The 15,468-nt window shown below is 39.4% G+C and overlaps 1 protein-coding gene across 1 annotated transcript in view; it reads right to left on the bottom strand.

Annotated features, from left to right (window-relative positions):
• Nucleotides 1-15,468, bottom strand: part of ADGRG7 (adhesion G protein-coupled receptor G7) — an 87,695-nt gene that overhangs the window by 40,798 nt on the left and 31,429 nt on the right. The window contains exons 3-6 of the mRNA XM_062176351.1: nucleotides 14,158-14,262; nucleotides 10,310-10,422; nucleotides 8,857-9,006; nucleotides 5,950-6,050 (exon numbers count right to left, since the gene is read on the bottom strand). Coding sequence (XP_062032335.1) covers nucleotides 5,950-6,050; nucleotides 8,857-9,006; nucleotides 10,310-10,422; nucleotides 14,158-14,262 — 469 coding nt within the window. The remainder of the gene's footprint in view (nucleotides 1-5,949; nucleotides 6,051-8,856; nucleotides 9,007-10,309; nucleotides 10,423-14,157; nucleotides 14,263-15,468) is intronic.

Raw genomic sequence — 15,468 nt, 5'->3', positions numbered from 1 at the left:
AAAGCAGACAGTCCACTTAATATAGAGCCATAGTGTAACAAGAAAAAACACCACAGTGAAGAAACCAAATATCTCCAACATGCCAAACAACAAATGCAAAAATCGAGGTAACAAGAACAAGGAAGACACTATGACGCCCCCAAATGAAAAAGACACCCCAATGCAAGATTATGAAGATGATGAGATAGAAGAAATGCAAGAAGCGGATCTCAAAAAATTGATAAGAACATTAAGAAGTTCTCAAAAACAAATTCTTGAACTACAGAAATCCTTCATGGACAAGATAGAAAATCTCTCTCGTGAAAATGAAATATTAAGGAGGAATCAAAATGAAATGAAACAACTAGTGAAACAAGAAACTGAGATAGTGACGAGAAATCATAATGAAATGAAGAATTCAATAGATCAAATGACAAACACATTAGAGAGCCTTAAAAACAGAATGGGCGAAGCAGAAGAGAGAATATCAGACTTAGAAGACAGAGAACAGGAAAGGAAACAGGCAAAACAAAGAAAAGAAGAAGAAATTAGAAATCTAAAAAATATTGTCGGGAATCTACAGGATACTATTAAAAAACCCAACATTCGGGTTCTAGGAGTTCCTGAAGGCATGGAGAGGGAGAAAGGATTAGAAGGCATTTTCAGTGAGATACTAGCAGAAAATTTCCCAGGTTTGGAGAAGGACAGAGGCATCTTAGTACAGGAAGCTTATAGAACCCCTAATAAACATGACCAAAAGAGATCCTCACCACGACATGTTGTAATCAAACTCACCACAGTGAAACACAAAGAAAAGATCCTAAAATGTGCAAGAGAGAAACGTCAGATTACTCTCAGAGGATCTCCAATTAGACTCACAGCAGATTTCTCATCAGAAACCCTACAAGCTAGAAGGGAATGGCGAGACATAGCCCAGGTACTAAGAGAGAAAAACTGCCAGCCCAGAATATTATATCCTGCAAAGCTCTCATTTGTGAATGAAGGTGAAATTAAGACTTTTCATAGCAAACAGAAACTGAAAGAATTTGTCGCCACTCATCCTGCCCTGCAAAAGATGCTTAAAGATGTGTTACACACAGAAACACAGAAACATGGTCACCAATATGAAAGAAGGTAAAGGAAGGAAACCTCACAGCAAAAGATCACAGGAAGCTCAATTTCTCTTTGACATAGAATTAAACTCTGATGCTCTGTAAAGCAATGTGTTAAAGTAATCTATTATGTTCTCTTGATGTCTGTTAAATTCTAATTGTTCAAAAACAGCTGAATTTTTATTAAGAGCTATGGGTTATGTAAATATGTGCTTATTTTCAAAGATTTGAATAATCACCTTGTAACAAGATCAAATTTGATCTATGAGTTTATAATTTTAAACATGGCGACTTAAAGTCTTTTGTCATCCACAGTTATATATGATTTGCTGCTCATAAAACTAAAGCGTTGTTGGTTCTGTGTGTAGCTGTCCTCCTATAGGTTCCTATGGACTTTTTCCAGCCACTTCCATTGTATTCAGTACTTTGGGATGGCTCTGTAAACAGATGAAGCCAATAATGTATTAGCAGTACCAACTGAGAGAAAGTATGGTTAACTGAGGTTACTAAAAAAGCAATTCAAATCAATTGGCAATCTACAAAAAGAGTTAAAGATTTTAAAAGCTATTATTAAAATTGCTATATTGGTCTACTATGCTATGTTATACGTGTGTACATATTGTATGTCCACATGGGGAAATTTTATTAAGAGTTTTATTTTAAATGGCTTATAGATAAGATTGTCCATAAATTTAAGCTGCTAAAATCAATCAAAGATACATTTTAATTTGTGGGACCTGAATCTGTGTATCATATGTTTTAAACTTGTTGGTAGAAAGAAACTAAAAACATTTTATATGGTTGTGCTTAAGTTTACTGGTTAAACAAAGTACACCATGTTAGATATTTAAGAGGTGTTTTCAAATACATGATTCTTAAAATTTATAGAAGGCATTGGACCTTCTGGTAAAGGTTTTCTTAAGTTGTTATCTAATGGTTGAAACGGTTTGCTAAGTATTCATGTGATATTGCTATTGTCAGCAAGCGATCTAGGACTTGCTCCCTCATTTCTCTATTCTAAGCCCAACTTGTTCTTTCATTTCTCTATTCTCTTCAAGGTAGGAAACTAATTCTATTATGAAGGAATCTGTAGGATGCACAATTTAATCTTTAGACCTTATAAAAGAGATGGCTAACATTTTTCTGTAATAGCATAGCCAAAATAAGAGCTTAAATAATAATCTCATAGCTAGATTCACTTCGCCATCAGCGAAGTATACAGTAAGTAGAAAAAACCTCCCTTTCAGACCAAAGGGAAAGAAAGTTTTAAAGTGAGAATATAATTTTCCTCATGGGCATTGTCTACCTTAGAAAAACTACTACAGAACATGCCTGTGACTATAGACTTGTAGTTCAGGCCACCGAAGATTAGAGATGGGACACGGGCACTCCCTTGACTTGCATCCTCTGGTCTGCTTTAACACAAACCAGGAGGAAAAGAAAGCTAGGCATCAGAAGCAATGGGTGGCAGGCCTATTAATGGCTGATCTGTACAGTGATCTGCCCTCAAGCAGACCCAACAGGCCAGTCCACTGCAGTGGCTTTCAATGTGGTAAGCCTGGGCTTCAGCAGAAGTCAGCTTGTGAAGAGTCCTGGCAGCTCTGCCAAGAGTTGGATCACTGGAAATGGACCTGCCCTGGAGTCGAAGGATGCCCAGGTCAGAGCCACGGATCTTATTGGCTCTAAGCTGAAAAGCCCTTCACTCAGCCCAACTTCCAAAGTGACACTGCAGCTGAGGGTGTGGTCAAGTAGGGTCAGCAACATTGCAGGCAGAACTGTAAATTTCTTGTTAGAGATGCCCCCTGCCTTTACCTGGCCAGCTCTCCTCCCAGGCCAGCCAAGTAATGAAAGTCAACAGAGTGCCTTCCCCTAGGAGGTTCACATCTCCCTTAGGATATACCCCATGTGAAGAGATAGATAGGTCTGGGCCTCTTAACTTACAAGGCCTAAAGCCCACCAGATTATTATCAAGCCCCTTCTATCAGGTTCTATTTGCCTCTCAATCAGAAAACTTAATTGTAGCTTAGACAGCACCTTTCTTAGCTCCTCTAATAATGACTCTGTCCTTTGTTCTAGACCCTGTCTAGCGTACTTGGGCCTCATTCCTTTGTAATCATAACCTCTACTCTACCACCAATGGCTCTACTCCCAACCTGTGTGTACTGATGGTCCTCTTCCCCACTTAATGCTGTATAATTGTTCAAACCTGGTTAATGCCACTCTTAGGATCATTGGTTACTATCCTCACCCTGTCTTTTATGACCTTGTCTAAATATGATCAGAGTCGGCAAACTTGGAAGGCTTCCATAGCCTTGGCAACTCATGACGACAGCCTAGGGTGGTTACTGGCGCCATAAACTAGGGTGTCAATTTGTTGGGTCAACAACAGGAGCCACTGTGCACTTGCTCCTCATGTGGGATCTCTGTCCTTAATGTGCTGTACATTGTGATTTGATGCTATAACTAGTACTCAAACAGTATGTTTCACTTTGTGTGTCTATGTGAGTGCAAACTGTTGAAACCTTTATACTAAATTGATCTTCTGTATATAAAGAGAATTGAAAATGAATCTTGATGCAAATGGAAGGGGAGAGGGAGCGGGAGAGGGGAGGGTTGCGAGTGGGAGGGAAGTTATGGGAGGGGGAAGCCATTGTAATCCATAAACTGTACACTGGAAATTTATATTCATTAAATAAAAGTTAAAAAAAAAAAGAAATAGGCAGAGGACTTAAACAGATATTTTTCAAAAGAGGAAGTCCAAATGAAAACAGACCCATGAAAAAATGCTCAAGATCACTAGCCATTAGGGAAATGCAAATCAAAAGCACAATGAGGTTTTTTCTTACCCCCATTAGAATGGTTTTCATACAGAAATCAATAAACAACAAATGTTGGTGAGGATGTGGGGAGGAAGGTACACTAATCCACTGCTGGTGGAAATGTAAACTGGTACAACCACTATGGAAGACAGTTTGGAGATATTTCAGAAATCTGAATATAGACCTATCATATGACCCAGTCATCACACTCCTGGGAATTTACCCAGGGGAAATGAAATCAGCATATAAAAGAGTTATCTGCACCGCATGTTTATTGCACCTCAATTCATAATGGCTAAGATATGGAATCAACCCAAATGTCCATCAGCTGAAGACTGGATAAAGAAATTATGGGACATGTGCACAATGGAATACTACACAGCAGTAAAAAAAAAATGAAATCCTGTCCTTTGCAACAAAATGGATAAAACTGGAAAACATAATACTTAGTGAAATAAGCCAGTCCCAAAAGGCAAATATCTTTGTTCTCCCTGGTCTATGATAACTAATAGAGCACCTAAAAGGTAATCTATAGAATTGAAATTGACACGTTGAGATATAATGACTTTGAACAGCCTTTTTCTCGACTTGTTTTTTCATACTATTTGTTGAGCTCTTTACTTGATATAGGGTAAATCATATGTGTATAAAGTTAATTAAAATATATTTTAGTAAAAGAAAGAGAATATGAGAGGGAAGGGGAGGAGGGGTGGAGGTGTGGGTTGTAGGGCAGGTACAATGGGAAGAATCACTATGTTCCTAAACTTGTAGCTAAGAACTGCACGAAGCTTGTATTCCTTAAATAAAGGTTTTCTGGAGAGGGAGGAAGGGAGGAAGGAAGGGAAGGAGGAAGGGAGGGAGGGAGGGAGGGAGGGAGGAAGGAGAGAGAGAGAGAGAGAGAGAGAAAGCAAGAAGGAAAGAGATAAAGAAAGAGAGAGACAGAGAGAGAGAGGAGAAGGGAAGGGGAGGAGAAGGGGAAGGGGAGGGGAGGGGGAGGGGGAGGGGGGGAAGGGGAGGGATAGGGGAAGGGAAAGGAAGAAGAAGAAAAGAAGCCATACATCAGATTCTTTCACTCAAGGATTTTCCAGGTAGTGTAGCAGGAAATAATGCAAACAATTATGTACAAGAATGTTGCTTATTAGGGATGTTAAAAGACTTGAAGTGATGTAAATGTACATCAGAATAAAAAATTTGGTTAAATAAACATTCTCTCATATTACAATCTAAAATTATTCTGTAGATTTATAGGCACTTATATAAAAAGACATTTTAAGGTTTTAAGTGGCAAAAGCAAGTTATAAAACATTAAGATGCATTATTACAAACATACTCATAGACACAAAAACTCTGGAATATATGCCAACAAGTAAAGTAGGAAAATTTTTTAAAATTTGCTCACTTATAAATTTTCTTAATTTTCTACAGTGAGCATGCATATTCACTTAAATACTAAAAGAGTTTTTTAAAAATTGTATATAAGGTAAAAACACAGCAAATTTCAGCGAGGGGCCTCTGAATAAAGTAATCCAGAACAGAGGAGTCAAAAAGAGAAAAATCCAGTAGAGCTGAATCTTTTTTTTTCTCATACAGCCTTGTGAAAGCTAAAGAGAGCTTAATCAAAATACACCAGGTCCTGGAAGGAGAGAACTGGGGCATGGTTTGGGGGTTGGCAATGTGTCCTGCACGTTAGCTTCTCCATATAGCTCTGTGCCTCGATAAAGGAGTTGGAAGAGCTCCTTCTGTGCTTGGAGCTGCCCCTTTGCCATGCCAAGGTAAGGATAGGAAAGCAAGTTATAACTTAAATCATCCAAGTTTCTCTCTAGCTCCAAGGCTGTGACCACCTCAGGAACCAAGAGGTAGCATAAACCATTCCATCTGGTTACAAAATGAGGTGGTAAGCCCAGGCTGCTGTCTGCATTCCAGGGGAATCAGCCAGTTACTGCAGTCCAAGAGAGAAATGATGACATCTCTGCTAATGCTCTAACCTAGAATTATTGGCACTTGGAAGGCTTGTCTTTCCACATTGAAACTGTGCTTACGTTGCAAAGGAATCATCATTATCAGCAGCAGCAGCTCTTTGAAAAACATCTTCACTGGCATCTAGAATTTGACTCACTGTCGTCACTGCAACTCTTTTTGCCTGCAAAGGGGAAGCACCAATTGTTACAGAAAACACATACATGTTATCACCACCATCATCATGGTATATTATAGTAGAAAGTGGCACCACTGGTATGATAACCTGGAGGAAAGCATTTTTCAAAAACAAAGTTTTAGTGTTTCGTTTACATAAGTTGGCAGAGGGGACCAGCACTGTGGCACAGTGGGTTAAGCTGCCACTTGTAACACAAGTCCCCAACTGCTCAGTTCCCAATCCAGTTCCCTGCTTATGCACCTAAGAAAGAAGCAGATGGTCCAAGTACTTGGATCCTGGCTACTCACTTGGGAGACCCAAATGATGTCCCTGGTTCCTGGTTTCAGCCTGGCCCAGCCCCAGCTGTTGCAGCCATCTGGGGAATGAACCATTGGATAGATGACCTCTTTCTCTCTCTGTCCCCTGTCCCCCGCCCCATCATTCTGCTTTTCAAGTAAATTAATTAAATAAATCTTTTTAAAAAGAGAGATGGCAGAGAGGATCAAGACAAGGCAAATGAGTAAACGGAGCAATGAATTAGGAGGTTTAGGTCTCTGAATTTGAACTCACAGCAAGATCTTTCACAGAACACTCACCTGACTTCTAAGAACACAAAAGCAAATACTTGGCTAGAAATGCTAAAATAAAGTAAGAACAGTGCAGACAGAGCTCTGATTGTTAAAGCCTTATAGCCTACAATACTTTGCAAATCTTAGAAGTTACCTTTGGTATTACTATCGTTTTATACTTGGTAACAAGTAGACTTGGTAAAATATTTCTAGTTTTCTTAAAATCAAAAGCCCAGGAGTATGCTAGAGTCATGATCTCATGGCTTTTGATTACTGCTTAACAGCCCTAGTGCACATATTGGTGCATTTCGGTCTTTCTCGGCTAAGCTTCCCATAAATTCTACAGTTGTTAGTTAATACTTTTCTCTCTTAATTTCATCTTTATTAATTTTTTATTTAAATCCCACCTACATTCCAAAGGATCTCTAGTAACATAAAATACTTTTTTTGGAAAAAAGAAATTTAAAGGGAACAAGAGGAAGGAGTACTTATTTCCAGACCATACTCCTGCTCAGCTTGTAGATATTGGATGGGTGGCTTATGGCTCTTAAGCAGTACCCAAGCTACAGCATTGGGAAATGGTGAGTATATTTCTTGATTTCATATACTAGAGTTTAACAGGTTATGATGTCATAAATTTAAATTATGCTAAAAGTTTTCAGAAAGGCAGGACAAAATGAGAATACAGTGCAATTCAAAAAGTTCATAGAGAAGTAGGCATTTGGTCTAGCGGTTAAAATGCCAGTTAGAATGCTGATATCCCATATCAGAATGCCTGGTTTAGATTCCTGGTTCTACTTCTGATCCAGGTTCTTGCTCATTTTTACCCTGGGAGACAGAAGATGATAGCTGAAGTAGTTGGGTCCCTGATACCCATGTGGAGACCTAGATTGAGTTCCTAGTTCCTTACTGTTGTGGGCATTTGAGGAATGAGCCAGGAGCTCTGTCTGTCTCGCTCTCTGGTGCCTCACCACTCCACCAGGCCACTCACCCTCTCCCAGCTTCATGAATAATTCTTTAAGTTCGTGGAAAAGATGAAGTTTAAGATGTTTATTTTGGTGCAAAAAGATTTTCAAATCTATACAGTTTGTATGACATGCATTTCCTTAACCTTGTTTTTTTAAAAAAGATTTATTTATTTATTTGAAAGGCAGAGTGACAGGAGAGACAGAGATAGATATCAGTTGATTTATTTCCCAATTGGTCACAACAGCCAGGCTTGGGCCAGGCTGAAGCCAGAAGCCAGGAACTCTATCCTGATCTCCTATGTGGATGGCAGAGAGCAGGATCAGAAGCAGAGCAGCCAGTACTCAAACTGCCACTCCTAAATAGGATGCTGGTATCATAAGTAGCAGTCTAATTCGCTGCCCCCACAATTACCAGTGCCTTCCGTGAATGTTTTGAAGACTCCTGGTAAACATGGATTTGAAAAATTTTTATAAGAATATAAACTTATCTTTTAACTCCATTTTCCATGAAGCTTTTGAAATGGTGCCCTCATATAACTAGCAGAAAGGGATTGTAGTTTAAAATAGCGTATTCTAGGGGGGATGGCACTGTGGCATAGTGGATAAAGCAACTACCTGCAGTGCCAGCATCCCATATGGGCATTGGTTCAAGTTCCTGCTACTCCACTTCCCACCCAGTTCTCTGCTATGGCCTGGGAAAGCACTAGAAGACGGCCGAAGTCCCTGGGCTCCTGTAACATGTTAGAAACCTGGAAGAAGCTCCTGGCTCCTGGCTTTGGACTCTCTCTATCTCTATCTCTATCTCTATCTCTATCTCTATCTCTATCTCTTTGTCTCTGTCTGTGTCTCTGTCTCTATCTATCTCTTTCTATCTCACTGCCTCTCTGTAACTCTACCTTTCAAATAAATAAATAAATCTTTTAAAAAATAGTATGTTCTAGAGTCAGTTCTTTGGAACTCAGTTTTCGTGCAAAAGAACAGGGATAATGAGGTGAAATACAGTAGGTAAAAGATTTAATAAAGTGAAATAGAATGGTTAATCCCAGGATTTTCTGGAAGATTTAGCATGATAATGATCATTATGAAGATTCTCCAAATGGAATATTTAAATAATGAGCCTTTTTCTAACTTCTTTGAGCATCTCTCAGAAAGACTACGTGGCAAATCATGTTTAAGCAGCCTAAACCATGCCCAAACCATGCGATGGGATGAGTAGAATTGGAGATTTTTTTTCTCCCTTCTCTCTCCCTTTTTTTGAAATCTTCTGAGTTTTACCTCAGGTGCAGCATTTCTGGATGCATTGAAGATCTGTCCAACCACTTCAGTAGCAGAAGTAATGTTCTCAGCAGTCAATATGCTGGCATCAGATGTTAAAATCTGGGTGTGGTTAGAAATACTCTCAGATTCTGTTGGGATATCATCTATCTGTTAAAAAAAATCACACATACACAATACATCAGCTTAGCTTTATAGAACTATGTCTAAATACTTTGCAAACAACTGCATATAAATAAACTGAAGTTTGGCTAAACCTCAATCTCCTCAAGAGCACACCCATCCATTTTTGCATGTTTGTCTCTTTTCTTGTATAAGGGATGAAACACATGCAGGCCAGTAATTTTCCCAGCCTTGACAATCTGTCAGGATGGATGCACTAGAATGGTCTTCCTTAGCTAGATCAGAGTTACTAAATGGATAGCCATGGACCAATGTTGGTTCATTATTTGATAGAAAATTCACAGGGAGATAAGCCCAGAAACTGAGAGTTAGTGGCCAGAAATGTATACAGTTTTATGCTGTTGAACCTAAGCTTTTAAATAAGTTTGCATCTTGTATATCTTCTTAATTCATTTTTTCTGGTTCATTTGATTGTTTTTTTGTTTTTGTTTTTGTTTTACAAAATTACTGGTCTGCAATGGATTGGAATTTTTCTGAACTGACTTTTCAGCACAGATACCTTTAGAAGAACTGGCCAAGACAACCTCTCTGGGAACTGATTGGTCCTAGGGTTCTGAGTTTTGCATCTAAAATACACTAGTCCATTTTGTTATTAGTGCAGCCGGATGTCAATGAGTGGTTGTGAGGTGCGTGGTTTTTCACTAGATGGCAGCACATTTCAAAAATGAAAACACTGTCACAGGCTACTCACACAGGGAAGTCAAAGAAATATGGAATCAGAGAACAACTATCTCTTGCATTCCATTGCCAGGGCCCTGCTAGGCACTTGGCTGGATGTCTCACAGTTGTGATCACAGATAATCCACAAAGCAACATTCTGAGCTGAGGGTCTTCATCCCCATAAAAAGGCTCAGAGGGGTTAAGGGCCCAACTCAAGTCCACATGGCTTGTAAATAGCAGAGCTGAGAGTCAGGCACTGGCTGGTCAGATTCCAGAATCCATAGCCTTTCCTCCAGTGTGTGGCATTAGCACATTCTGTGATTGGCAACCCTACTCCCATCCCTACCTACTAATACCATTCACAATATGCTATAGACCATCATCTGCTGAAGCTTGCTGAACTGACATATCTAGCTATCTTTTTTCACATTTTCATAAACAGATGTCAACTTAAAAGAACTAAGAATTGTTTTAGTGCTACTAGTTTTTATCATGTCTAATTTGAGAACATTAAAAGCATTGATTTGACTACTAGGTGTCTGAAGAACAAGACTTTGTACAGTCAGAACTTATACTACTAGCTGCTCTTCAGATGGGCTGCATGGCATACCTTCCCCTCCAGAGTTTCCAGATTTTCATCACAATTCCCTTTTTTCACATCTTGCAGTTCTATCTCTCCATACAGAGACAGACCACACAGTCGGATTGCCAGTGGACTGCCCGCTTTAATGAACAGAAGAAAAAAAAAAAGACAATGTTTGCAAAGTTAGGCCTAGCAAGTGCCTGCACCTATATCCATGTCCCAGCACAATGTGAGTCTGCTGTTCCTGCCATCAGGAGGTGGAGTCTGGGGATGAGCATTCAGCACAGTGGGTAAGAAGCCACTTGGGATGCCTGGGTTCAAGTTCCAGCTCCTCTGCTTCCAATCTAGCTTCCTCTAAATGCACACCCTGGAAGGCAGTAAATGATGCTTCAACTACTTGGGTCCTTGCCACCTATGTGGGAGACCTGGATTGAGATTTAGAGTCCTGGATTTGGCCCGACCCAGGTCCTTCTGTTGGGGGTGTTTGGGGAGCTAACCAGTGGATAGAACATCTCTCTCTGTCTCTCTGCCTTTCAAGTAAGAAGAAAATAGATCGATCGATCGATCGATCGATCCTCTCTGAATCTATGCTGGCCTTGTGACTTGCTCTCACCAATAGAATGTGGTAGAAATACATGTGTTCCAGACCTAGACTTAAAGACACCTTGAAATTTCAGCCTTCACCCTCTTGGAGTGCTATCCTGAGGCTCAGAGCAGGCAGCAGGTGTGACCTACTAGAGGATCAGAGGTCAACTGGAAAACTGGGGCATGCCAGCCAACTGCCAGTACCAGGTCTCAGATAAGAGAGTGAGTCCAGTCTAGGTGCCCCAGTCAGCTCACAGAGCTATGAGAATCTTTATTGTTTTAGCCCTATAAGTTTGGGCAGATACTACTTGTTAGCTGGGTTTTTTTAATCTGCAGTTCAAAAAGACAGTTGACTATGTCCTTCCTTTGATTTCTGCAAGGAAGATTTACTTCCAATAATTAGAGACAAATGGCTTTTAATGAAATGATGAGAGAATATTGGGCAGAGGCCAGAAGCAATATATAAGTTTTCTTACTAGATATGGACTTATATGTGTGTCTTTCCTTTTTTACACCAATCTGGTTAACATCTGAAAGGTGAAAACTTCTATTGTATTGTAGCACTTTCCAGATATTTGGCTGACTCTCCACAAATGCTTGTTGGATCTTGAGTTTATTTCATAGGATTATCACCTGAACCTACCTACCTCACACCACTCCCTAGCTAACACTAAGTAGATCCTACAGAAAAAAATCAGCACTAGAAGGGCAGCTGATCAGAAGCTGAATTTTCTTCAGGACTGCCTTTGGGTCCTTTGGGTAGTTCCTTCTTGGACAACAACTAGAAACATGGAAATTAGAGATTTGTTCAACAATACTTAATGTGGAAAATTGGAGTCACTATTTTTAGTGGATGTTTAAAAATGTTTGTTTATTTGAAAGGCAGTGAGAGACAGAGATATTCCATCTACTGGGTCACTGCTCAAAATGCCTGTGTTAGCAGAGGCTGGAGCAGGCTGAAGCCAGGAGCTAGGAGCTCATTTGAATCTCCCAAATGGGTGGCAGGGAATCAAGTACTTGAACCATCAAGGAATGCATTAGCAGCAAGCTGGGTCAGAAGCAGAGGTAGGACTTAACCCAGATATTCTGACATGGGAAGCAGGAACTCCAAATGGAGACTCAACCCACAATACCGCAAAGCTTGCCCCTGCAGTCACTCTTAATTTATATGAAAGCTGCATCTCTATTCCACAATATAATAAACACTTATTTATATATATAATGTGTGTATAGGATGTAAGCAATATTATTTATACATAATATAAATAATATTATTTATGTATAATATAAATAACTTTTCATTTATTTCTATACAATATAAATAACATTTATATTTATTTACATATAAATAACTTTTTTTAAAGATCTATTTTATTTATTTGAAAGGCAGAGTTACAGAGAGAGGTAGAGACAGAGAAAGAGGTCTTCCATCCGCTGGTTCACTCCCCAGATGGCCGCAACAGCCAGAGCTGTGCCGATCTGAAGCCAAGAGCCAGGAACTTCTTCCGGGTCTCCCACATGGGTGCAGGGGCCCAAGGACTTGGACTATCTCCTACTGTTTTCCCAGGCCATAACAGAGAGCTGGATTGGAAGAGGAACAGCTGGGACACGAACTGGAGCCCATATGGGATGCTGGTGCTTCAGACCAGGGCTTTAACCCACTGCGTCACAGAGCCAGCCCCTACATATAAATAACTTTTAAGGGGCCAAATGCATTTTCCTGATATTGCCTACAAATATGTACATCCTTAACTCCAAAATAACTGAAAAGCCTTCGGATCATTTGTTACATAAAATTAAGTAATTAAAAGTAACTCAATATAAAACTAAAAGCAAATTTTCCAACAGTTGAAATCTGTACCTTTAAAATTATATTATGAACTTAGTCTAAAACTCAAAGATAAATATAATAAACATTTTATAACAATTGTCAATAAAAAGATAAATAAATTACCAAATGAAAGATAGTGATCTTCTGATACCAAAACTGTATAATATATGTCAAACAAATATGATGACTCTTCCTTGGTATATCACTGACACTTTTTCTATTTCTAATTCAGTAGCAAACTGCTTTCTAATTTATATCTGTTTGATAAAGGATTATGAAATGCTTGAGATACACAAACATAAAATTAAGACAACTGGTATTTTTGCTATATATGATATGTATTGTAAGCACCATCTTAGTTGAACTCCCCTTAACTTCTGAGAGCTTAATAAGCAGTTGGAAGGGCCTGCGTGAAGAGAAGGATCATGGATACTTGAGTAAGCACAATCAATGTGGGCAAGAGCAATCTGGATTCTGCAAATGGAATGCAGAGCTACATCATCTTTTATAATTAAAGTAAAGCATATAGAAAAGAACAATTCACTTAATTTGTTCAGTGTTTTATAGAGCCCCTAGCATACACAAAAATAAATCTGTAAATGAAATATGAAATTCTTCTTAGCATCATTACTGACAAAAGTTAAACAATTTTGCAAATTATCTAGAATTGAGGATATTATTGAAGTATCTAGTTCTGTAGGAAATGGGAGATTAGCTACAGGAAGGAATGTGAATCAGGAAAATTGGACAGAGGAAAGTCAGAACAAACAAGACACAGGTAAAACATTTAGGAAAAATTATGTGCTTTAATAGACTATAAATATCAGGAAAGGGATTGATGTGTTGCAAAAGCTACTACCCAATGTGAAGATACTACCCAACGTGGTACTGACATAAGATAAGTCATCAAAATCCTAGATAGTTTCAGGAAAAATATTAGAAATAGAAATATCATTTGCTCTTGTACTCTCGGAATGCCTCCATGAAGCAAGACTGCTATATGTTCAGGAAACTAAATGAAGCTAAAGAATGTTCTAAAATGGATCATGAAAATGACCAAGGAAATGAAAGACTACACCTATGGACAGATTTAAATGTGCATTTTTATCTGGTAGGATGGGAGTCTCTAGTCTAGACTTGTTTCATAAATCAAGACAAATTGTATAACTAAAATGCTAAGCTGATTGAACTCTAAGCAATAAGAGTAAATTGGAAAAATAAACCAATTAAGTATGTATTAAGAGGAATTTGTAAACAATGGTTCTGTATTAAGGTATCTAGGAAAATTAGGATTATGTGAAGTATCACCATAAACTGAGTGTTGGCATCATAACGGTTTCCATAAAACCTTCTTTGATACCTCTTCCAGGGACCTTGCCCTAGTTAAAGGGATGATAGGTATGGCTCAGCACAGCTATTCTCAACCCTAAACAGAGGAGATGTTCAGAAAAATACATACCATTGGGAGTGTTCTTGTCACATGTTTGCAAGGAAGGTCCATATCTGCCTACAGGAATTCTGGCAAAAGTATAACTCATGTATGTACTATTTTCACAGAAATTAGCTGCAATGGAAAGAAAAACACATTTTTTCATTACAAACTATATTTTTTAGTTTGAAAACATATAAATCAAAATTCAGAACCTATGCAGTGTATGGGCTCTTTTAAAGAAAAATATCTATCTATCTATTTATTTATTTATTTGAAAGGCAGAGCTACAGAGGCAGAGAGAGGGAGGGAGAGAAGGAGAGGAAGAGAGAGAGAGTTTGTCACCCACCAGTTCACTCCTCAAAGAGCCACAACAGCCAGAGTTGGGCTGATCCAAAGCCAGAAGCCTCCTCTGGATCTCCCACATGGGTGCAGGAGCCCAAGAATGCAGGCCATCCTCCACTGCCTTCCCAGGCCACAGCAGAGAGCTCGATCAGAAGTGGAGCTGCCAGGAGCTGAACCAGCACCCACATGGGATGCCAGCACTGCAGGTGGCAGCCTTACCACCACAGCACAGTGCCAGCCCCAGTGTATAGGCTGCTAGAACCCCCTGGCCTGCCAGGAACTTCCATACTTCCCAACTGATTTATGTTACTCCCTTTAGAATAACTAGTATAATGGGTAACAAGTTCCAATAAAAACATGCACAACAGCCATGGGGCCGGCACCATGGTGCAGTAGGTTAATCTTTTGCCTGCGGCGCCGGCATCCCATTATAGACCCCAGTTCACGTCCCAGCTGCTCCTCTTCCAATCCAGCTACATGCCATGGCCCGGGAAAGCAGCAGAAGATGGCCCAACTCCTTGGGTCCTTGCACCCAAGTGGGAGACCTGGAAGAAGCTCCCGGCTCCTGGCTTTAGATAGGCACGGCTCCAGCCATTGTGGCCAATTGGGGAATGAACCAGCGGATGGAAGTCCTCTCTCTCTCTCTCTCTCTCTCTCTCTCTCTCTGACTCTCATTCTTTCTCTGTAACTCTGACTTTCAAATAAATAAATAAACCTTTAAAAAAAAAACATACAGACTGGCTGAGTGGATTAAAAAACAAGACCCATCCATCTATCTGCTGCCTATAGAAACACATCTCACCAACAAAGATGCACACAGACTGAAAGTGAAACGATGGAAAAGGATATTCCATACCAACAGAAACCAAAAAAGAGCTGCTGTAGCCATCCTAATATCAGACAAAATAGACTTTAACACAAAACTTGTTAAAAGAGATAAAGAACAGCACTATGCAATGATTAAGGGGTCAATTCAATAGGAAGATATGACTACAA

This window comes from Lepus europaeus, chromosome 2 (genome assembly GCF_033115175.1).
Source record: "Lepus europaeus isolate LE1 chromosome 2, mLepTim1.pri, whole genome shotgun sequence".
Lineage (NCBI taxonomy): Eukaryota > Metazoa > Chordata > Mammalia > Lagomorpha > Leporidae > Lepus > Lepus europaeus.
This window is presented reverse-complemented; position numbering and strand designations above follow the sequence as displayed.